This window comes from Triturus cristatus, chromosome 9 (assembly GCF_964204655.1).
Source record: "Triturus cristatus chromosome 9, aTriCri1.1, whole genome shotgun sequence".
NCBI lineage: Eukaryota > Metazoa > Chordata > Amphibia > Caudata > Salamandridae > Triturus > Triturus cristatus.
In genome coordinates this window covers 860,462,392-860,487,143 of record NC_140592.1, presented here as the reverse complement: position 1 = coordinate 860,487,143, position 24,752 = coordinate 860,462,392, and the positions used below count along the sequence as shown (strand labels likewise).

General features: G+C 45.0%; 2 protein-coding genes across 3 annotated transcripts in view; both read left to right on the top strand.

The window, feature by feature from the left end:
• WDR20 (WD repeat domain 20) overlaps positions 1-24,752 on the top strand; it is a 257,753-nt gene that overhangs the window by 52,108 nt on the left and 180,893 nt on the right. The window lies entirely within an intron of this gene.
• On the top strand, positions 5,718-15,426 carry LOC146798971 (uncharacterized). The gene is made up of 3 exons (XM_085627523.1): positions 5,718-5,787; positions 13,173-13,277; positions 14,630-15,426. Exons 1-3 carry the CDS (start codon positions 5,718-5,720, stop codon positions 15,424-15,426), a joined length of 972 nt encoding a protein of 323 aa, XP_085483649.1.

Below are 24,752 nucleotides of genomic sequence, written 5' to 3'. Positions count from 1 at the left end.
CTCTATCTCTATCGCTATCATCATCTCTATCTCTATCGCTATCGCTATCATCTCTATCTCTATCTCTATCGCTATCATCATCTCTATCGCTATCATCATCTCTATCGCTATCTCTATCGCTATCATCATCTCTATCGCTATCTCTATCGCTATCATCATCTCTCTCGCTATCTCTATCGCTATCATCATCTCTCTCATCATCTCTATCTCTATCTCTATCGCTATCGCCATCTCTATCTCTATCGCTATCATCATCTCTATCTCTATCGCTATCATCATCTCTATCTCTATCGCTATCATCATCTCTATCTCTATCGCTATCATCATCTCTATCTCTATCGCTATCATCATCTCTATCTCTATCGCTATCATCATCTCTATCTCTATCATCATCTCTATCATCATCTCTATCGCTATCATCATCTCTATCGCTATCATCATCTCTATCGCTATCTCTATCGCTATCATCATCTCTATCTCTATCTCTATCGCTATCATCATCTCTATCTCTATCGCTATCATCTCTATCTCTATCTCTATCGCTATCATCATCTCTATCGCTATCATCATCTCTATCGCTATCATCATCTCTATCGCTATCATCATCTCTATCGCTATCATCATCTCTATCGCTATCATCATCTCTATCATCCTCTGTCTCTATCGCTATCATCCTCTGTCTCTATCGCTATCATCCTCTGTCTCTATCGCTATCATCCTCTGTCTCTATCGCTATCATCCTCTGTCTCTATCGCTATCATCCTCTGTCTCTATCGCTATCATCCTCTGTCTCTATCGCTATCATCCTCTGTCTCTATCGCTATCATCCTCTGTCTCTATCGCTATCGCTATCATCTCTATCGCTATCATCTCTATCGCTATCGCTATCATCTCTATCTCTATCGCTATCGCTATCTCTATCATCATCTCTATCGCTATCATCCTCTCTATCGCTATCATCCTCTCTATCGCTATCATCCTCTCTATCGCTATCATCATCTCTATCGCTATCATCATCTCTATCGCTATCATCATCTCTATCGCTATCATCATCTCTATCGCTATCATCATCTCTATCGCTATCATCATCTCTATCATCCTCTGTCTCTATCGCTATCATCCTCTGTCTCTATCGCTATCATCCTCTGTCTCTATCGCTATCATCCTCTGTCTCTATCGCTATCATCCTCTGTCTCTATCGCTATCATCCTCTGTCTCTATCGCTATCATCCTCTGTCTCTATCGCTATCATCCTCTGTCTCTATCGCTATCATCCTCTGTCTCTATCGCTATCATCCTCTGTCTCTATCGCTATCGCTATCATCTCTATCGCTATCATCATCTCTATCGCTATCGCTATCGCTATCATCATCTCTATCTCTATCGCTATCATCATCTCTATCTCTATCGCTATCATCATCTCTATCTCTATCGCTATCATCATCTCTATCTCTATCGCTATCATCATCTCTATCTCTATCGCTATCATCATCTCTATCTCTATCGCTATCATCATCTCTATCTCTATCGCTATCATCATCTCTATCGCTATCATCATCTCTATCATCCTCTGTCTCTATCGCTATCATCCTCTGTCTCTATCGCTATCATCCTCTGTCTCTATCGCTATCATCCTCTGTCTCTATCGCTATCATCCTCTGTCTCTATCGCTATCATCCTCTGTCTCTATCGCTATCATCCTCTGTCTCTATCGCTATCATCCTCTGTCTCTATCGCTATCATCCTCTGTCTCTATCTCTATCGCTATCATCTCTATCGCTATCATCTCTATCGCTATCGCTATCATCTCTATCGCTATCGCTATCATCTCTATCTCTATCGCTATCTCTATCATCATCTCTATCTCTATCGCTATCTCTATCATCATCTCTATCGCTATCATCATCTCTATCGCTATCATCATCTCTATCATCCTCTCTCTATCGCTATCATCATCTCTATCATCCTGTCTCTATCGCTATCATCCTCTGTCTCTATCGCTATCATCCTCTGTCTCTATCGCTATCATCCTCTGTCTCTATCGCTATCATCCTCTGTCTCTATCGCTATCATCCTCTGTCTCTATCGCTATCATCCTCTGTCTCTATCGCTATCATCCTCTGTCTCTATCGCTATCATCCTCTGTCTCTATCGCTATCATCCTCTGTCTCTATCGCTATCATCCTCTGTCTCTATCGCTATCATCCTCTGTCTCTATCGCTATCATCCTCTGTCTCTATCGCTATCATCCTCTGTCTCTATCGCTATCATCCTCTGTCTCTATCGCTATCATCCTCTGTCTCTATCGCTATCATCTCTATCGCTATCGCTATCATCTCTATCGCTATCGCTATCATCTCTATCGCTATCGCTATCATCTCTATCGCTATCGCTATCATCTCTATCGCTATCGCTATCATCTCTATCGCTATCGCTATCATCTCTATCTCTATCGCTATCATCATCTCTATCGCTATCGCTATCATCATCTCTATCGCTATCTCTATCATCATCTCTATCGCTATCTCTATCATCATCTCTATCGCTATCTCTATCATCATCTCTATCGCTATCGCTATCATCATCTCTATCGCTATCGCTATCATCATCTCTATCGCTATCGCTATCATCATCTCTATCTCTATCGCTATCATCATCTCTATCTCTATCGCTATCATCATCTCTATCGCTATCATCATCTCTATCGCTATCATCATCTCTATCGCTATCATCATCTCTATCTCTATCTCTATCTCTATCGCTATCATCATCATCATCGCTATCATCATCTCTATCATCATCTCTATCTCTATCTCTATCTCTATCGCTATCATCATCTCTATCTCTATCTCTATCTCTATCGCTATCATCATCTCTATCTCTATCATCATCTCTATCTCTATCGCTATCATCATCTCTATCGCTATCATCATCTCTATCGCTATCATCATCTCTATCGCTATCATCATCTCTATCGCTATCATCATCTCTATCTCTATCTCTATCTCTATCGCTATCATCATCTCTATCTCTATCTCTATCTCTATCGCTATCATCATCTCTATCTCTATCGCTATCATCATCTCTATCGCTATCATCATCTCTATCGCTATCATCATCTCTATCGCTATCATCATCTCTATCGCTATCATCATCTCTATCGCTATCATCATCTCTATCGCTATCATCATCTCTATCATCCTCTGTCTCTATCGCTATCATCCTCTGTCTCTATCGCTATCATCCTCTGTCTCTATCGCTATCATCCTCTGTCTCTATCGCTATCATCCTCTGTCTCTATCGCTATCATCCTCTGTCTCTATCGCTATCATCCTCTGTCTCTATCGCTATCATCCTCTGTCTCTATCGCTATCATCCTCTGTCTCTATCGCTATCATCCTCTGTCTCTATCGCTATCATCCTCTGTCTCTATCGCTATCATCCTCTGTCTCTATCGCTATCATCCTCTGTCTCTATCGCTATCATCCTCTGTCTCTATCGCTATCATCCTCTGTCTCTATCGCTATCATCCTCTGTCTCTATCGCTATCATCCTCTGTCTCTATCGCTATCATCCTCTGTCTCTATCGCTATCATCCTCTGTCTCTATCGCTATCATCCTCTGTCTCTATCGCTATCATCCTCTGTCTCTATCGCTATCATCCTCTGTCTCTATCGCTATCATCCTCTATCGCTATCGCTATCATCCTCTATCGCTATCGCTATCATCTCTATCGCTATCGCTATCATCTCTATCGCTATCGCTATCATCTCTATCGCTATCGCTATCATCATCTCTATCGCTATCATCATCTCTATCGCTATCTCTATCATCATCTCTATCGCTATCTCTATCATCATCTCTATCGCTATCTCTATCATCATCTCTATCGCTATCGCTATCATCATCTCTATCGCTATCGCTATCATCATCTCTATCGCTATCGCTATCATCATCTCTATCTCTATCATCATCTCTATCTCTATCGCTATCATCATCTCTATCTCTATCGCTATCATCATCTCTATCGCTATCTCTATCATCATCTCTATCGCTATCTCTATCATCATCTCTATCGCTATCGCTATCATCATCTCTATCTCTATCGCTATCTCTATCTCTATCATCATCTCTATCTCTATCGCTATCATCATCTCTATCGCTATCATCATCTCTATCATCATCTCTATCTCTATCTCTATCTCTATCGCTATCATCATCTCTATCTCTATCTCTATCGCTATCGCTATCATCATCTCTATCTCTATCTCTATCATCATCTCTATCGCTATCTCTATCGCTATCATCATTTCTCTCTATCATCATTTCTCTCTATCATCATTTCTCTCTATCATCTCTATCATCATCATCATCATTATCATATGCCACGTGGGCAAAGCAGGGGGATGGAGTCGGCCGTCTGATGCTGCAATGGAATCAATTTAAAATGTGTAGCTGGCTCCAGGCTGGAGTTGTTATGGTGATGTCTCGTAATTTGAAGTCCTGCCAGCCATTTGGCCACCCACTGTAGCTGTGAGGCCAGGTAGTAGGGCTCAATGTTGGCAACTGTAGTTTGTGAAGAACTACCCTGCATCTTGTGTTATGCCGGAGGAGGTCTCTTGTGAGTTTGAGCTTGTGCAAAAGGTATTTCGGGTCATACAGTGGGAGATTAGCAAAATAGTATACCAAGCGAGGTAACCTGACTATCTTGACAAGGGCCACCCGCCCGGCCACAGAGTAGGAATGATTTCCAAAATGCTGATTGGGCTTGTAACGATATCACTGTGTGGGTGAGGTTACCGTCGAACAGGTCAACGAGGTCTCTGTAAATGTGGATATTCAAGTACCGGAATGTCAGCGAATGCCAAGTTAGTTTGGCACCCCCAAGATGGTAGGTAGGGTCAGGGACCAAGGTGCTCGAGGAATAGAGACATGATTACGCTCAATTAACTTTGAGTCCGGAAATTGTCCATACCGGTGAAATATGGGCGCTATATCTGGGGGAATCATGTGTACGTCACGCAGGTATCGGAGTAGGTCATCTGTTTACTGATTATGAAAGTGTCCATTGCCTGTCTGTGTGTATGAAAAGCAACTGCTGGTGGTTCAATTGCCAGATCAAAAAGTAGAGGGGGATAATGGGCATCCCTGGCGGGTTCCTCTGTGGGCAGTGACTGGGTCGGATAGCAAGGTTCCAATCATAACCTTCACTAGGGGTTGGGTGTAGAGTAGTTTCACCAGGTTGATAAATCTAGGGCCCAATCCGTAGCGGGACAAAACAGCAAATACGAAATCCAAATACAGGTAGTCCAATGCCATCTCCAAATCCAGAACTAGACATCCAGAGCATGGCCAATCACGGGAGTTGGGGGGTGTTATTCATAACCCTAAAAGTCTCCAAGTTTAGTGAAGTGTCCGTTTTGGTGTGGGTGTAGGTGTGCAGATACCAGAGGGGGGGTCAGTCGGACCTCTAGTAAGTTGGCCAGTATTTTGTAGTCTGTGTTGAGTAATTTGAGAGGGTGGTATGGGCCTAAGACAGAGGGGGGGGGTCGCAGTCCGGTTTGCCTCACGAAGCAAGGGTGACAGACAGACAGACAGGCAGCTTGAAGGGACTAGCCCTATAGTGTCTGTAGGCGGGGGCCAAAAATGGGGCGTATCCTTTATAGTATTCGGTCGGGAGACCATCTTGTCCTGGGGTCTTTACCATTGCAGGGGGCATGTATGCCCTCCTGGATTTCAAATGGGGTGATAAACTGGACAACGTTAAGTCGTTGGTGGAGAGTTATGGTAGGCAAGGACGTGGCGATTAGCATGAAGTCGATGGTGTCTTGGTTGGCAGATGTTGCCGAGGTGTAATACTCGTAATTTCTGCGCGGATCACCATCTGTGTATGAAGAAGGGTGCCAGCGGATGAGCGGATTGCTAGTATGGGATGTCTAGGATGTTCTTGGTAAACCAGCCACCCTAAAAGTGAGTATGTCTTGTCTGCTTCAGCATGAGTCCTGGTGGTGTAATTAAGACAGCTGTGTGTTAATGTTGTGCGATGAAGGCTCTCACTGTATTCCGGGGACAAAATAGCTTGTGATTCAGGACCCAACAGGTCCCGTTTGATGTTGGAAATATCTCTGTCAGGTGTCCGTCTTGCGTTCCATGTGTATCCTAAGCAATGGCCCCTAACAACCACTTTAAAGGCGTACTATTCGAGTGAACTGGACAAGGTCAACATGTTCCTTGATTGGCGCGTCCAGTGAGTACCGAAAAGTGGTGTTACCCAGTGCTGCCTTTGCAGTCGCCATGTAGGTAAAGGAGTAGATACTGCATCAGAGTTCAGGCGTTAATGCTGGGGATTATGGTCTGGGTGGGTACAGTCTAAGAAATCTATATATGTTATGTTGGGGAGGATGTCCAGTGCACTCACCAGGCGATCTGTCCGGACGTGTATGTTGTGGAGTTAAAGTAGAAGGAATAAACCCTAGTGCGTGCATTGTCATATAGCCTTCAGTGTTCAATTGGGCGTTTAGTGCCTGGGTGCTAGATGTGGCGAGACTATGGGTTTTGAGGGGGAAGGGGATAGGAGCGGTCATTGACCATGTGCAATACCCTGTTAAAGTCCCTGCCGAGAAGCCATGGTATCCCACTTCAGCGTGAAAGTATGTTCGAGGCATATGAGCTGCAGATCACACACTTAGGATAGTAGATCGCCATCTGGTGTTGGGCTCGGATGCTTGCAGGTGGTTGTTGTCTTCGGAAGAAGTCTTTGGTCACGAGATAGGCGACTCCTCCCTTGGACTTCAGTGCGCATGGGCATCCACTCCATCCTCAGTTTTTTTTCCGCCATTGGGTTCGGATGTAACTTTTCCAACTCCGGTTGAAAATCTCAAATACAAGCTTTTTGAAGCGAAAAAACTTCTACAACTACATCTAAGCACCTTCACTCGACATCGAATTCATCGGCTCGATTCCGGACGCCGACACGGGCTGCTGGGCCTATCCACGCCGTGAGGCCTACGGCTCATGGAAAGGACGCCGTTTAAAAAATGCCCCCAGTGTGGAGCAAAATTTCCGCACAGTGACCATCACAAATTCTGCAACCTGTGCCTATCACCGGAACACGACGAAGCCAGCTGTCCAGCATGCGCAGCATTTCGATCCAAAAAGACCATTCGTGATCGAAGAGCTCGACGCCATATCATGGCACACAAATCAGCCCCGAAACCAGTAAACATCTTCGATGAGGGTCCCGATGTTTCGGAAGAGGATTCCGAGGAACTTCAAATCATCTCCGAAGCAGACGACCCCGTTACTCCGGGGCAACACGTGAGTACCACTGCCCCTGCCCCAACCCCTCCAAAACCAAAGGCATTGGTCAAGACTTCGCCAGCTGGCCTCAGTCGAGACCGAAAATATCCTTCAGAAGCCCCGCCTCCGGGCTCGGCTCCGAAGAAACATAAGCCTTCCGGTGGCTCGGGCCCGAGTAAGCCGCATGTCATTGTACCCCCGGCACCTTCGGCACCGAAGACAAAAGACCTCTCGGCACAGAAATCGGATCCGACACCTTCGGCACCAAAAACATCGAGGCCCATAGATAAACCGGCACCGACAGTTCCCAAGCCGGAAGACTCCACTTCAGCACCGAAACCACCGGCTAAGTACTATAATACACCTCCTAAAGCCAAAGACTCTACCGATGTACCGAAACCTCGATCGGAACCGAAAAAATCGGCGCCAAAATCTGTTCCTGAAGAACAAGAACTTTTCCATCCAGATCCAACACAAAAAAAAGGATCTATATTAATCCAAAGACTGGACATGTCACCACAGTGCCATGTAAAACGGAAACTGGACACAACACCTGCCCCAGTTCCTATAAAAAAGAAGGACTCTGCAACATCACCTATTCCTCCTTCCTCTCCCTTACGACCTTCTACCCCACCCCCTCTGCCTACACCACCCTTACCTCTACCATCTCCATCACATACACCACCTCCACAGGAGGATGATGATGACCTAGGGGGAGGGGGTGACCCTTATAATACTAATGATCCGTTCACAGATCCAGATACCGCACCATTGGATGATTGGGCATACCCTCTACCTCTGACCCTACACCATATCCCTCCAAACCATCCCCTCCAGATGACCACCTGGGGTTTGGACAACTAGTAAACAGAGCAGCACTTTACCATGGCGTCACCATGCACTCTGATGCACCCGAGGAAGACTTCCTCTTAGACACTTTGAAACAGTCTCAGAAGTCGGTACAAATTTTACCTATGCTTAAAGGGGTGATAAGAAAAGAACAAGGGGACCCGTTCTGGTAGCCTGGGGACCTCGGGTAATAACTTATTTTGAAGAACAAAGGTCCTTGGCATAGGGGGAGATAGTTTAAATGTTTCAACATAGACTACAATGAGCACTATGGAGGGTCTTCCAATGTCCAGCCGGACAGAGGAATATTTATTCAAGTAAGATAGCAGGATGGACAAAATACAAAGCAAAACAGAGATGGCAAACGGCACAATCCTCCTTCCTCATCGGGTCACGCATCGTTAACATCCTTCCTCACTGATTTCAAAGGGCACTCTTCACTTCTCTTGTTGCCCCCTCACCGTCATTGACCTCTTCGGTCGTGTCTTCACTATGTGCGCCACTGCACCCTGCAACGCGGTTATTCCCTTCCGCATGTGTTCCATCGCATTCACGCGTACTCACCCTCTTCACATAGCGAATTGTTACACACCTTAAACGGTTTCTTGACTAGATATGCTCAAAGTAAGGTGGACTTGTTTTATTGTTTATCATTTTTTGTTGTTTCCTTGTTTCCTGTCTTACTACCCTACAGGCTCCTTGACACTATCTATCAGGCAACAGTTCAATTTCTAGTCCTGATGATGATCCCATAGTATTGAGAGCTAGGGATCGAAACGTCGACCTTTGTAGCAAACACCACAATTTAACCATTGTGATAAAATGAGTGCGTTGTTTGTTGGTTTGAGCTTACACAGTATTACTATGTAAATGTAAGCCGCCTTTTGCTCTTCCTTCAACCATTTTTTTGCCTGTTGTTTCCTTCTTGTGTCTATACTCCCTATACCTTCTCTTCAACGCTCGGTACAGGATTGTGCCGTTTGCCATCTCTGTTTTGCTTTGTATTTTGTCCATCCTGCTATCTTACTTGAATAAATATTCCTCTGTCCGGCTGGACATTGGAAGACCCTCCATAGTGCTCATTGTAGTCTATGTTGAAACATTTAAACTATCTCCCCCTATGCCAAGGACCTTTGTTCTTCAAAATAAGTTATTACCCGAGGTCCCCAGGCTACCAGAACGGGTCCCCTTGTTCTTTTCTCTACACTTAGCGCAATCGCTGGATTGCAAGGGTTTAATTCCCTCCCCACCAATTTCTTGGTTCGGCCATCCTAGTTTTTATGAGTGTCTTTCAATTTAACCCTTCATTTTTTGTTTTGAGTCCCCTTCCTTACACCACAGCATGTCAGCTTTTGCACCGTTGTACACAGATGATTACATTAAACAACTTTGCTCAGGCCCATCGTTACTTTCAGATGCCCCCGAAATACCCACCCCTTCCAACTCCTCAGTCCCAGATCAATTGGAGAAACTCAGAAAGAAGCAGGTCCGTTTACAATTAATGATCCTCATGCTCACAGATTACCTCAAAGCAGAAGTCATCCCTCTAGGTCTACAAGTACGTAATATTCCTGGGATTTTTACCGACAACCCAAAATATATTTCCAACTTTAGCTACATCGGAACCACATGTTCCCGCCACTGGCTAGTACTCGGAATAGATATCGCCACGGAAACCCTGAAAGAGCTAGAGACCGCGATCTCAGATATACTCAAACAAATTCAAGATTCTAACGCAACCTCTGATGCCAAAAAACTGTTGGAACAGATTGAGAAAACTGTTGCAGACTTCCATAGAATCGAACAGAACAAGAAAGCTAACAAAATAAAGAGACATAAAAACCTATAACATTGAGACTACTTACCCTTACCTGCAAAAAGACTTCTACACTAATAGGTCTTACTCTACACATCAAAACAACCGTCCGTAGGGCCGGTACAACAGACGTCACAACCTAGTAGGCTTTTCAGATACGTCAGCTGATTCATCCGACAACTCGGACCCAGGCGAGGGAACTAGTACCACCAGACGTGGAGGCTTAAATCAAAACACTTTTTTAGCCAGGGGCCAACAAGATCAACCCCAACGAGGCAGAGTGAAGAAAACTCAGCGGTGGTACAACCCACCGGGAGAGAGACGGACACGCAACAATTTTTACCAATGGTAATGACAGACACTTCTGCCAACCAACATACTGACGTGATTCCCATCTTCAATCTCTCTTCTCACTCATTGACCCCCGACGAACTTTCCCTCCTTAAAAAAGGTTTATCATTTGTTCCCACAATTCCACCCAACTTCATGGACCTACAAACTGAGCTTCTCAGATTTTTCCGGCGCATCCGCCTACAAGCATTTTTCCAACTGCACCCTATGCTAGATCAAGTGGCTAATACTCCCTTCCGGCCCCCATCCACTTTCTCACCATCAGCCGGTATGGTACCCCCAGAGGTAATCACCTTTGAGAAAATGTTATTGAAAGATCTCTCTAACCTACAGAATAACAAAAGGTTCATTCCATTTAACATTACACGCAAAGAGAAACAAGCTATTACCCAGTTAAAGAATACCGACTCCTTGATAATCAAAAGTGCAGATAAAGGTGGTGGAATAGTGCTCCAGGAAAAAACAGCGTACATATCGGAGATCCAACGCCAACTTGACAATACAGAACACTACCAGAAGTTAGCATCGAATCCTACTAAAGAGATTCAGGGACTGATCCTCAAGACAACCACAGAGGGTCTCCGTGCTGGCTTCCTTTCAAAAAAGGAGTTTAATTTTCTCAATGTCAAGTCAGCGCGTACCCCCGTTATATACACGCTCCCCAAAGTCCACAAAAATATTTCAAACCCTCCAGGCCGTCCCATTGTTTCTGCTTGCGGCTCAATCTTAGAACCTCTGGGGTCTTATGTAGATTTCTTCATTAAAGACTTTATCCCCACCACTCAATGTTTTGTCCGAGACTCGATGGCAATGATTAACATGATTGAGCATCATCCATTCGATCCCCTGACTGAAACTCTGTGTACCATGGATGTTGAGTCACTGTACACAAATATCCCTCAGACTGCTGCCCTTCTAGTAATCCAAAGAATATTAGATTCACGTCCACGCCCACATGCTGTCCCCAGCAATTTCATACTACAGCTTCTTGAACTCTGCTTAACCCGCAATTTTTTCAGCTTCAACAATACCTTCTATCAGCAAATCAAAGGCACGTCAATGGGGGCTATTTTTGCCCCAAATCTGGCAATACTCTTCATGGACCAACTAGAGACTAATGTCATCCTGACTGCCTCCAATCCGTTCTTCCCAGGCATCGTGCTTTGGCGTAGATACATCGACGACATCTTCATCATTTGGAGACAACACGTCGATGTTCTACGCCAATTTTTGCATTGGCTGAACAACAACTGCTCTGGTTTATCTTTTACCACCACCACTGACACCGCCTCCATAGCATTTTTAGACCTTACAATTTTTCATGACAATGGCGAACTACTCACACGCCTCTTCCGCAAGCCCACAGAACGCAACACCATTTTAAATTACACCAGCAATCACCCTAGGGCTCTAAGGGATTCATTGCCGTACTCTCAATTTTTGAGAATAAGGAGAAATTGCTCCTGTAGGGCTGATTACTTCAGAGAATCAGCTGTCTTGGCTTCCAAACTAAAAGACAGAGGCTACCCAAAAAGAATCGTAAAAAATGCTTCCAAAATAGCCTGGTATTGTCCCCGGGAGGTGCTTTTGACCCCTAAACCTAAAAAAGAACTGCAGAGAATTGCCTGTGTGACTACTTTTTCTCTGGTATCCAATAAATTGAGAAAAGCGATACTGCACCACTGGCCCATTCTAAATGCAGGTAATCTCACTATTGATAAACCACTATTCGCCTTCAAAAAAAGCAAGAATCTGAAGGACCACCTGGTCAGAGCTGCACTACCTGTCGCTCCCAATACTACTCTCCTTGCCAGTTGGGGTCTGTCCCCCATCATTGGTCATTCAAAATGCGGCTCTTGCAATGTCTGTATGTTCACCATTGAAGGAAAAAGTTTCACATTTGATAACATTACAGTGCACTGTCAAGCTTTCACAAATTGTAATTCCTGCAATGTTATCTACCTTATCCAATGTCCCTGTTTGAAAATATACATTGGACAGACCACCCAAAGAATCAAGACCAGAATCTGTCAGCACAGAAGCCGTATCCGATGCAAGACACAGAACGCCCCCCTGGTGGAACATTTCACTGAGGCCAATCACAATGAAGATGACTTGCGCTGGACTGTACTCAAATCACTGAAGTTGCCTCCAAGAGGTGGCAATATGGCTCAACTTTTAAACAGAGAGGAACTAAAGACAATCATTCTGTTTAATTCCATCAACACCGGACTCAATAGGACAGAAGACTGGACATCCTTACTGTAATCAAGTGCAATTTTGAATCACCTGTCTTCCTTGCCCCAGTCACTCTAAGATAGCTTGACTATCATTGTTTGTACTCCCTGCCTAAACAAAAAATGTAAATTTATGCAAACCATGTTCTGCTGTATCCCCTTCCCCCCCCCCCCCCCCTCAAGCGTATTGCACCCCACCGTTTACAATTGCTATAATTAACCTCTAGGTAAACTGTGATTACCGATTGTGTGCTCCCACGCTCAGTGGCTTGTCTTCTAATGTTTCAAGTGATCAACTGCCAGTGACAATTCGCTATTTCTAAAAGCATGCTCACATAGCCCCTCTCCCTTCAAATTCCTCCCCATTCCATCATGGCCCCCGGTTTTTGTCCCAATCCCTTTCTTAGTCCTCCCTTGATTTCGCCTTCCCCCTTGGCCCGCCTTAAAACACCTCTTGTCCCGGCTGTCCCTTGCTATCACGCCGTACGGAAAGGCAGACCCTTGCTTCCTCCGGCCGCCAGCTACTCATTGAGAGGTAAGCCCTGCTTCCCACGCCATCCGCCAGAGCGCAACTTGCGTGCTCCTCGCTGTATTCACTCTAATTCCCTTTTTTTTCCCAGCTCCGGTTCCGCGCTGTCCTGCAGCCCCATCCGCTGCACATACTCTCCAAACTCAGGCCTATGATTATCCGTTCTGGCCGTTTGCGCCCTCCTTGTATTTACAAGGTAAGCCCGTTCTTATGACGGCCCCGGCAATTACCAGCCGAACATGTTTTGGGCTCCCGCCAACACTTTTCTTGCCTTCCCCAGCTCCAGCCCTCCTCCATGCTTGTTCCATCCGTCGTCCACTGTCCCTAAAACGACCTCTTGTGGATCACGATCAAGGTAACACCTTCCTGGGTTCATCACCCTACGAACCACCCCCTTACCAGGCTCACCGCTTCTCCACTTCTTTAATTCCAGCCTCCAGACCCCCTCGAGGGTTGTTCACGCATTGCCCACGAGCTCCTGGCAACCAATTAGCTGCTCCTGGCATCCACCGAGCAGTTCCAGGTACCCTCGGAGCTGCTTCCCAGGTTAGCACACACCACCCCTTCAAGCTTGCGCCGTGCCCATGAAATTCACACGGATCCTTCTCCGCTAGCACCGACTTGCTCCCAACAGCACTGCGCCACCCCCTTTCGTTCCACCATTAGTGTTGTCACCCTCGGCTCTCTCGGTATGACACACATCATTTTCTGGCCGCAACCTCCTTCCTCATCGGGTCACGCATCGTTAACATCCTTCCTCACTGATTTCAAAGGGCACTCTTCACTTCTCTTGTTGCCCCCTCACCGTCATTGACCTCTTCGGTCGTGTCTTCACTATGTGCGCCACTGCACCCTGCAACGCGGTTATTCCCTTCCGCATGTGTTCCATCGCATTCACGCGTACTCACCCTCTTCACATAGCGAATTGTTACACACCTTAAACGGTTTCTTGACTAGATATGCTCAAAGTAAGGTGGACTTGTTTTATTGTTTATTTATCATTTTTTGTTGTTTCCTTGTTTCCTGTCTTACTACCCTACAGGCTCCTTGACACTATCTATCAGGCAACAGTTCAATTTCTAGTCCTGATGATGATCCCATAGTATTGAGAGCTAGGGATTGAAACGTCGACCTTTGTAGCAAACACCACAATTTAACCATTGTGATAAAATGAGTGCGTTGTTTGTTGGTTTGAGCTTACACAGTATTACTATGTAAATGTAAGCCGCCTTTTGCTCTTCCTTCAACCATTTTTTTGCCTGTTGTTTCCTTCTTGTGTCTATACTCCCTATACCTTCTCTTCAACGCTCGGTACAGGATTGTGCCGTTTGCCATCTCTGTTTTGCTTTGTATTTTGTCCATCCTGCTATCTTACTTGAATAAATATTCTTCTGTCCGGCTGGACATTGGAAGACCCTCCATAGTGCTCATTGTAGTCTATGTTGAAACATTTAAACTATCTCCCCCTATGCCAAGGACCTTTGTTCTTCAAAATAAAGGGGTGATAAAGCACGCCACAGAAGTATTTAAAGACCCCGTCTGTGCCAGGGTGCTTAACCCAAGAATTGAGAAAAAAATATAGACCTGCCCCAGAAGATCCTTGTTACATCAAAGGACAGCTCCCTCTGGATTCTTTGGTCGTTTCCAACGCAAGGAAGCGCGCCAACTCCCAAACCACAGGAGATACACCACCCCCAGACAAAGAATCCAAACTATTAGAAGCCTTGGACAAACGAGTAGCAGCACAAGCTGCTAATCATTGGCGTATTGCCAACACCCAAGCCCTATTAGCACGCTACGATAGGGCTCACTACGATCAGTTGGAGAATCTGCTACAACACCTGCCAGACCAATACAAGACCCAGGCAAATGACCTTATACAAGAGGGTAAACTTATCTCAAATGCGTCAATTAAATGTGCACTTGACGCCGCAGACACCGCCTCTCGAGCACTGAACACAAGTGTACTCCTTAGACGCCATGCCTGGCTACGCATTTCAGGCTTTAAGCCAGAAGTACAAAGTACCATACTTAGCCAACCTTTTAACCAAGAACAGCTGTTTGGGCCAGCAGTTGACACTGCACTTGAAAAAATGAAAAAAGACACCGAGACTGCTAAGTACATGGGAGCATTGCAGTCTCCACAACCACGCGGCTCCTTTCGATGCTCCTTCTACAGAGGAGCCTCCAAAAATATGGGAGCAGACACCTCCTCTACGTTCAAAACCTCTACACAAACCTCTCCTAGTAGAGGATATTTTAGAGGAGGATATAGAGGAAACAACAACCAGGGACGAGGTCGAGGCAATACCAACACTCGTACCTCCCCCGCCACAAAACAGTGAATTTCCTCTACTCCCCCCAGACCATTCCACTCCAGTCGGGGGAAGACTCCAACAGTTCCTACCTGTCTGGAACTCTATCACAACAGACAAGTGGGTAAGACAAATTATCCAGTATGGTTACTGCCTGGAACTCACCACTACCCCTCCACACATACCACCCAAGCAGCGTTCCATGTCACCAGACCATCTTGCGCTCCTCAATCAAGTTCTCTCATTGCTTCAGAAACACGCAATAGAACCAGTTCCCTTACAACATCAGGGTACAGGGGTATACTCACTGTACTTCCTAATCCCTAAAAAGGACGAGACGCTAAGAGCAATACTCGACCTCGACTCCTAAATCTGTACATAAACTGATCATTTCCATATGATCACTCTTCAACAAGTGCTCCCACTACTACAACAAGGCGATTTCCTTGCCACACTAGATCTCAAGGACGCCTATTTCCACATTCCCATACATCCTGCTCACAGGAAGTACCTAAGGTTTATGGTGGACGGACAACACTATCAGTTTACAGTCCTTCCATTCGGGGTAACAACTGCGCCCAGAGTATTCGCCAAATGTCTAGCAGTAGTAGCAGCGCATTTCTGAAGACAACAAATTCATGTCTTCCCGTATCTAGACGACTGGCTTATAAAAGCCAACTCATTCAACAAATGCGTTCTACACACTCCCTGAACTATTCAAATCTTACACAACTTGGGGTTCACACTAAACTACCCCAAATCTCATCTCCAACCCTCCCACATACATCAATATCTGGGAGCCACCATAAATACCTCCAAAGCCCTAGCATATCCCAGCCCAGCCAGGATAGCCAATATACAAGCCCTCATCGTAAAATTTCAAACCCATCACTCTCTTCCAGCAAGAGTGTTCATGCAACTGATAGGCATGATGGCGTCATGCATCTTCATTGTGCCTTATGCAAGACTTCAAATGCGTCCCTTGCAAGAGTATCTAGCACGTCTGGAATCAGGCTCACGGACAACTAACAGATCTAGTGTTGGTGGACAGCCGCTCACATCGCTCTCTAAAATGGTGGAACACAATAAACCTGTCCAAGGGCGGCCGTTCCTCGAACCTCTTCCACAAATAGTGCTAACAACGGACGCATCACTCACGGGGTGGAGAGCCCATCTCCTAGGACACACCACTCAGGGCAAATGGACCACTCAACAGAAAGTGCTCCATATCAATTACCTGGAACTACTGGCAGTATTCCTAGCACTAAAATCATTCCAAATACATCTCCAGAACAAAACTGTCCTCATCCGGACGGACAACATGACAGCCATGTATTATATACAAAAACAAGGAGGCACACATTCTCTCCAGGTGTCCCAGCTAGCACAGAACATTTGGAGATGGGCCATTCCCCAGAACATATACCTGCTTGCAGAACACCTTCCAGGGGTTCACAATCAGATTGCCGACCTGTTAAGTCGACAAACTCAACAGATCCACGAATGGGAATTACATCCACAAGTCCTACTGCCCTTTTTCCAACAATGGGGCCAACCAGACATGGATCTGTTCGCCACACACAAACGCAAAATGCCCAACCTTCGCCGCCAGGTTTCCCCACCCACAGTCCAAGGGCAATGCGATATGGATGAACTGGTCAGGCAGAATTGCGTACGCTTTTCCGCATCTCCCACTCATTCCATTCGTGGTACGCAAACTCAGGCAACAGTCTCTCAAACTGATCCTAGTAGCCCCCACATGGGCACGCCAGCCCTGGTTCACAACACTGCTGGCACTCTCTAGTTTCACACCAAAAACTGCATCTCTCCCCCCCGTCCTTATTAACCCAGAACCATGGAGAAATAAGACACCCAGATCCAGGTCAACTGAATCTAGCGATCTGGCTCCTGAAGTCCTAGAGTTCGATTACCTCAACCTACCACCAGACTGTATGAATATTATAAGAGGCCAGACGACCTACCACTAGAGCCTGCTACGCTGCAAAATGGAAAAGATTTGCCATTTACTGCACTAACCATGATATACGCCCACTGGATGCATCCCTACAGAATATAATTTCCTACTTACTACACTTGCAAAGATGTAATTTAGCATACTCATCCATACGTCTCCACCTAGCAGCATTAGCAGCCTACTTGCAAAATCGACAACACTTGTCACTATTTAGAGTACCTTTGATCAAAGCTTTCATGGAAGGCCTTAAGAGGATTATTCCTCCCAGATTACCACCCTCTCCAGTGTGGAATCTAAACATTGTTCTTACAAGGCTCATGGGACCCCCTTTTGAACCTCTGCATAAATGCGAACTACAGTTCCTCACATGGAAAGTGGCTTTCCTTATTGCTATCACATCCCTTAGACGGGTAAGTGAGATCCAGGCTTTAACCATACAAGAACAATTCCTACAATTACACCGCAACAAACTGGTTCTTAGAACATATCCGAAATTCCTGCCAAAAGTCATATCTCCGTTCCATCTTAACCAATCAGTAGAGCTACCAGTGTTCTTCCCAAATCCGGACTCGGTAGCTGAAAGAGCTCTTCATACCTTAGACGTTAAAAGAGCCCTTCTTTACTACATTGACCGAACCAAAGCATTCCGCAAAACCAAACCATTGTTTGTTGCTTTCTCCCCACCACATTAAGGCAACCCCATCGCCAAATCTGGGATAGCTAGGAGGATAGTTAAATGTATCCAAATATGCTACCACAAGGCTAAACACACACTAACAGTTCCCCCTAAAGCGCATTCCACTCGCAAAAGAGGGGCTTCAATGGCATTCTTAGGAAACATTCCCTTAGAAGATATCTGTAAGGCAGCCACATGGTCTACAACACACACCTTCACTAAACATTACTGTGTTGAAGTGCAAGCAAAACAACAAGCTTCTGTAGGTCAGGCTGTCCTTAACTTTATTCCAAACTGCTGCAACTGATACAGGTAACCACCGCTAGGGGAGACACTGCTATATAGTCTATCCTAAGTGTGTGATCTGCAGCTCATATGCATCGAACGGAATATGCTACTTACCAGTATGCATCTGTTCTTGGCATGTAGAGCTGCAGAGCCACACACGCCCACCCACCTCCCCGGGACCTGTATCTGTTCCAGCATAGTCTTACTTAGACATTACACATGGACATCTCTCTCTCATTTTACAAACTCCATTTCCCATCATGGCGAAAAACAATCTGAGGATGGAGTGGATGCCCATGCGCACTGTAGTCCAAGGGAGGAGTCGCCTATCTCGTGACCTAAGACTTCTTCCGAAGACAACAACCTGCAAGCATCCGAGCCCAACACCAGATGGCGATCTACTATCCTAAGTGTGTGGCTCTGCAGCTCTACATGCCAAGAACAGATGCATACTGGTAAGTAGCATATTCCTTTTATTAATTTGTTTTTTTAAAGAATGATGTAATGTATTGCTTTTAAAGATATGTTTTATATCGAAATAAAGCCAATTTGTCTGACTGACTGACTTTATTAATTTGGTGTGTAACCTATGTTGGTCTAAGCTGGGTGTGTCTATTTGAACTGAGTATGTGGTGGCCGTCAAGATGCCCCGCTACTATAACACAATGACCCTCAGTGTCTACAACCGATGGATGCTCGATAAAGGGAGTGCTAGCCTTTATTCACACCAGTGCGCTGCTAGCATATGTAGAGTAGTTAGTGGAGAACACCTGCCCCTGCCGGTGTTGCTTTCATATTGGCTTTTAATGTGTCTTGTGTCCAGGCTGCAAGTTAAAATCCACTACACTAACCATGTAGACAAGCCAATATACCTATACCTATTGTGTGTAGACTGAAAGGTTACACAAACGTTTCGGAAATGCATCAAAACCTCTGTCTGCTCTGCATCTGTTATCTGCACCCTCTTTTCGCATGTGCTGTCTGCCCAAAAACTGTTTCCTCTCTTCATGGCATTGCAGGAAATTCAAGTACTATGTTATATACAATATGCAAACCCAGACTTTGAATTGTTTTGCAATGGTATGTGGTAATTGCATAGCATTTATTGTCAAGTGTGTCCAGATTGAATGGTTAAACTAGTTTTTTTTCTAGTTTTACAAGTTGTGCAAATCTTCACCTCCCTCTCCTACCAATAAATGATCAGTGGTGCTCTTGTAGTTCTTTGTGGTCTGGATGATCTCTGCTGTTACGTTTGTATTTGTTACAACCTTTTTTTAATGCCAAAATAATTCTGAAAGTTGTTATTGAGTATTAACATAGTGTAGTGTTTGGTAATTACATGGCCTCTTGCTGCTTTGTGTGGACATTGGCCTGCAGTTCTGATTGATCCAGCAGAGGTGCTTTACTTAGGAATTTTGGTCACCAACCATATTTCCGTAGGAGGCTTATTTGGAGGTTGGAAGTTATCCTCCCAGAGGTGTTCTGTAATATGGACATGATATTGTGACTTTTTTTTTTTAGCCTAAATCACGTGACCGTGTTATTGGGTTATCTGTGCATGCAGATTCGGGTCTTGAGTGCCTCTTCCTAACTGTGTGAGCTATGCCAGTCTTGTTGTCCTGGATTGCATGGTATAGTAGCTTTATAGCTCTTAATTTAATGGTTGTTGTACAGTTTTTGTTTTAGGCCTTTGTTAGGGGTTCAGTATTTCCTGCACTCATATTTGTTGTATCTGAACTTTTAGTGACCCATATAGCAGTGCTGAGTGGATATCTCGTAGTCCTCGTCTAGGTCCTAAAACTCTCGTAGGGTACCCCTTCATACAAGTTGCACCTACTTGTGAGACCCTCAGATTCCCAGTCTTGCAAACCTTCCCGATTAGGCAGCAGACTCTGTATTGACAATTTTAGGTACCACCACCCCTCTTGGATGTCCCACGATGTCACAAGCCCTTCAGGCAGCAGTGGAAGCTTTCAAAGTGTACATCAAAATTATTCCCTGGAAATTGTTCTGGTGCTTGTACCTTGAAAGGATTGAGTGGCCTAGGTTAATTTCATTGCACAAGAACCTATTGGTCCTTCAAGGCAAATTTGATAGTCCACTGTATCTTGCAGAGGCGCATCATATCCAAGTCATTGTAGAAATAAGTTGTAGAAGCACTTGTCTGAGCATCAAAGCTCTGAACTTTAGTAGGGGCAAAACATGAAATCACAGCGATCACAACCTCAATCTGGAAAACCTAACCGATCCACTTGTACTTACAAGTCTAAGGAATGGATACTCCTGATTTTTTTAAAGGAATAAAAGCGGCGTTGTTTAGTTCTGTTTCACACTAATAGTAGTTTGTACATAGATCAATTTAACAACATTTGAGAAAAAGCCACAATCCTGGAATGGTTTACTTTGAAATATGGTGGGTATTGGCAAGGAGTTAAATGATTAATTTGTGAGCTATTTTAAAGTCCATCATAGTTTGGCATTGTAAGAAACCATTTTTAGGTAGGAATATTACATTACCAAGCCATAAAACCTTTAATTAAAAAAAATGCAACAGTCCGAATTGCATTCTAGAGGTTTTTTTTCTTTAATAGTCTTTATTGATTTTCAGCAATTTATACAAGTGAAATATAACAGCAGTAACATGTCCAGTATTTCAAAAGCAGTTACAGGAGCCGCTTCGGTGGGACGTCCAGAATTCTAGAGTAACTTAAGGTGATAAAAACTAAGTTTCAACAGTCAATTTATTTTTTAACCTAAGATGCCAATGCAAAATGTACTGTTTGCTACAGCAAAGATAATGGAAAACAGAGATGGCTATATAATGTTATACTCCATTATCAATGCCTACTTATACCCTTGAGCAAGTACACAAGAGTGGTTGACCGAAGCCAGTCCCTAACTGACTAGAACAATCCTGCCAATTACTTTGAAATAGACCAAGAAAATGATCATTACCCTCATTCAGCTTATGCTTCCAAAGCGATAAATTAACTCAAAACGACAGAGCTTTAGAGCCAATTCATTCAAACATAGTTATGTGCAAAGAAAAGTAGCAGGGAAAGTGAGCCTGATTTGCTCCACACGAGAAGCCCAGGGATGCCACTAGCAGGGTTGTACGACGCTGCTACGCATACTTTTACCAAGCATGCCTTTACTACACATGTTCTACCATGCATGCCTGCATAGAGTTAACAAATGTATTTTTATATTCAGGGGGTGGTGGAGGAACATTTTGTTTTTTCCCAATAAATTGGGGATAACGTGCCCAAAGCCAGCTTTAATTGCAATTACCACCCTATGCCCCTATCTGAGGTACACTGCTCCAAATTCAAGTAGAACATTGGACTTTGAGGAGCATCCACGTACAAATGAACGCAGAGGTATGAACGTCCAACCACTCCAATTTGATGCCCTTTTTAGGTCTCGCTGAGCCCAGCACATGCGCTGACTCGGAGAGACATTTAGTAGGTGAGTTTTCAAAGTGCTACTGGTTGGCCTAGCGCTTGCGTTCACGCGAGCGTGCATGCGCGCAGCCGCCATCCGTCTTTCACTGGTCATTAGCACCACTCGGCCACACGCTTTTCGCTTTGATCGCGATCAATGCTTGTTACTCCTGATGCGAACTCTCGCCCCTTTTGTTCATGATCAGTTTCACGTCACTTTTGCTTGTTTTTATTTACTTTTCTCCCTTCTCCCACTCATCAGTTTCATTTTCCCCTTCTTTCCTCCCCCCTTTGTAAATGATCGCGAACAGTTTCTCGTCACTGTTTTTTTTTTTTTTATAAACTTTCGGCGTGCCACTAGTGGGATGCTGCATTCTTTTTTTTTAAAAGCACTTTCCTTGTGCCACTCACCAATCTGCTCCCTCCTGCAGCGCTGTTGGTTCGCCACATCGGTCGGTCAGTCCCCGCGTCCAGGGCGCTCTGATTACATTTAGCTGGAGCCTCGTCGACTGCCGTGCGGTTGATCCCCAGTCGATTACTTTTGGTATCCTCCACCCATGCACATCTCTGGGAGCTTACGCAGCACCCCCTCGCTCGCTGCTGGTGGTCCTGCCACCCGAGGCTCACTGCGACATCTGCGGCAGCGCCCCAAGCGCACTCCACCAGGAATCGCCATTTCAAGACCGTTTAGTCTGCAAGCCTGCATGGAATATAAATGTTAACATGCAGCTGAGCCACAGCCACGACCCTCAAGCATGCCAGACGGCCGCCGTTGCTCAATGCTGCGGGCGGGGGGTACGAGTGAGTTGGGTTGCCGGAGGCCGGCCAGCACTGCCTCTCGCCGGCACTCGATGCAGGAAGTGCCCAGCGTAGCCCAGGTATCATAATTTTAGAGTGTTGCGGTACAATGTGCTAGCACGCAGAGCCTGTGTGGCGTGATACATTCCTCTTTAATTACGGGCCTGTTTCACAGCTCATTCTAGGCACACTAGGCGCCGCCGCCTGCTTGCTTGCAGAGAATACAGTTAATTATAGGCGAAGATTGGCGTTTCTGTTGTGGCCATGCTGCGCTGCCTGTGTTTTGCTGGTGGTGTTTTTTTGGTTTTTTTTTTTTACGTGACTATTTTGAGCAGGCCGACGAGTGCGTCAAAGTTGTTATATTCATTAACGTGTGGTGAAGAGGACATACGCCTTTCCTTCCTTGCTCTCTCCTTTGTTTAAAGCACAGGAAGTACACCACACAACATGCTCCTCCCACACTGACGAGGGTTATCATCTGTTGCAACACTACACGCCAGCGAAGTCACGTTGCCACCTGGCTTCTCACAGTCCTTGCACGACCCCTGTCACCTTGAGCCCTCTCAACATGGCATCCCAGCCTGAAAACATTGTCGTCTTCGAATCCACTGGAATGACTGGGAGGACAGTACTGGTGCAAGCAGTCCAGGCAGGTGAGAAGCCGTAAGGAACCTTACACCAGCAGAGACGGAGTGCACATATGTGGGAGCATTCATTGCACAAGAGACTGGGAGGGCACATGTGAGGGTGCATTCATTACGCAAGAAGAGACAGGGAGTGCACACAGTTGGGTGTCAGAGTGGCTGTAATAAAGATCCTGCTATATGCTTCAGCAACTTGTAGTTACTTGGCGATGAACTCTTCATCTATCCACGAGGATCACGTGATATGCCTGGGATCACACAATGTGTCAAGTGGCTAAGCTAGGACTTTAGTTCACAACCCCAGACTTAATTTTGCCTATGGTAGCAGTCATGGATCCTACCAAATGCAGCTTTTTTCCCACTCGGCGAAAACCAGCTCGCATAGTTGAAACAAAACATCTGCAGGCAGAGTTTTATCGGCAAGGGAAATGTGAAACAAAATAGCTGCAGGCAGAGTTTGTATCATCAAGGGAGGACATATTGTATTGAAATAGAATTTATATAGTGCTTTCTAGCCCTGATGATGTGTTAAAGCCCCTTGTGGTGGGTAGTACACTACTTCACAACCTAAGGTTAGTGGTCTTCCAGTGCTGATTGCTCATACATTTTGACTCACTGTCCCATAGTTAAGAAATTGAATACCCCCTTGACTTGTGAACTGTTTTGTTTGTTCAGGATCGGCAATACATCACGTAATCTACAAAGTCAAAAAAGTCATTATCGCGTATGAAAGCACTTCCAGATATACACGTTCAGACTACCGGTTGTACGAAAAAAATACACTTTAAAATGTACTTCTCCATGCAGTGCTATAAGGTGTCTATTAGTGTCAAAGTTTCTTTGTTAAAGAAATACACTTTTTTTTAAGAGATCTGTATCATATTTTCAATAAGCATGGAAGCCCATCCATAGGTGTGTGGACATTCACCAGAGGCACACAAAGTAACAGATGTTGTTGCACCAAGGATAATGAGCTGCATGGCTAAACACTTCTAAGGTCCCAGATGTGAGACCTATTGGCTATGCCAATTCTTGTTAAGTAAGGACATCAGAGGAAAAACAATGTCAGCAAAATTTTGAGTAAACCTTGTATAATACTTGCAAAACCCCCAAGAAGATTTGAGTTGTTCTTTACATTTGGGAGTCCGCATATCCCGGATTGCATTTCACAAATCTTCTTTCCTTGAAATTCCCGAGCTGGTAATTGTATGTCCTAGGTACTCTACTTAATGCATGAAAAATTTGCACTTCTCAAGACTAACAGTTGTACCTTTCTCCTCCAAAATGGTCAGCACTCTATTCAGTAAAGTAGAGTGCTGATCATCAGTTTTGGAATACACATTAATATCGTCCTGGAATGAGACCACCCCATCGATCTCTTGACCAGACCGAACATCAATTTTTGAAATACCGATGCTGTGGACTGTAAACGAAAAGGCATCCTGACAGATCTGAATACCCTGTCGGGTGTAATAAACGTAACTAAATGCCTCGATTGAGGAGACAGCGCAACCTGATCATGAGCTGATTTG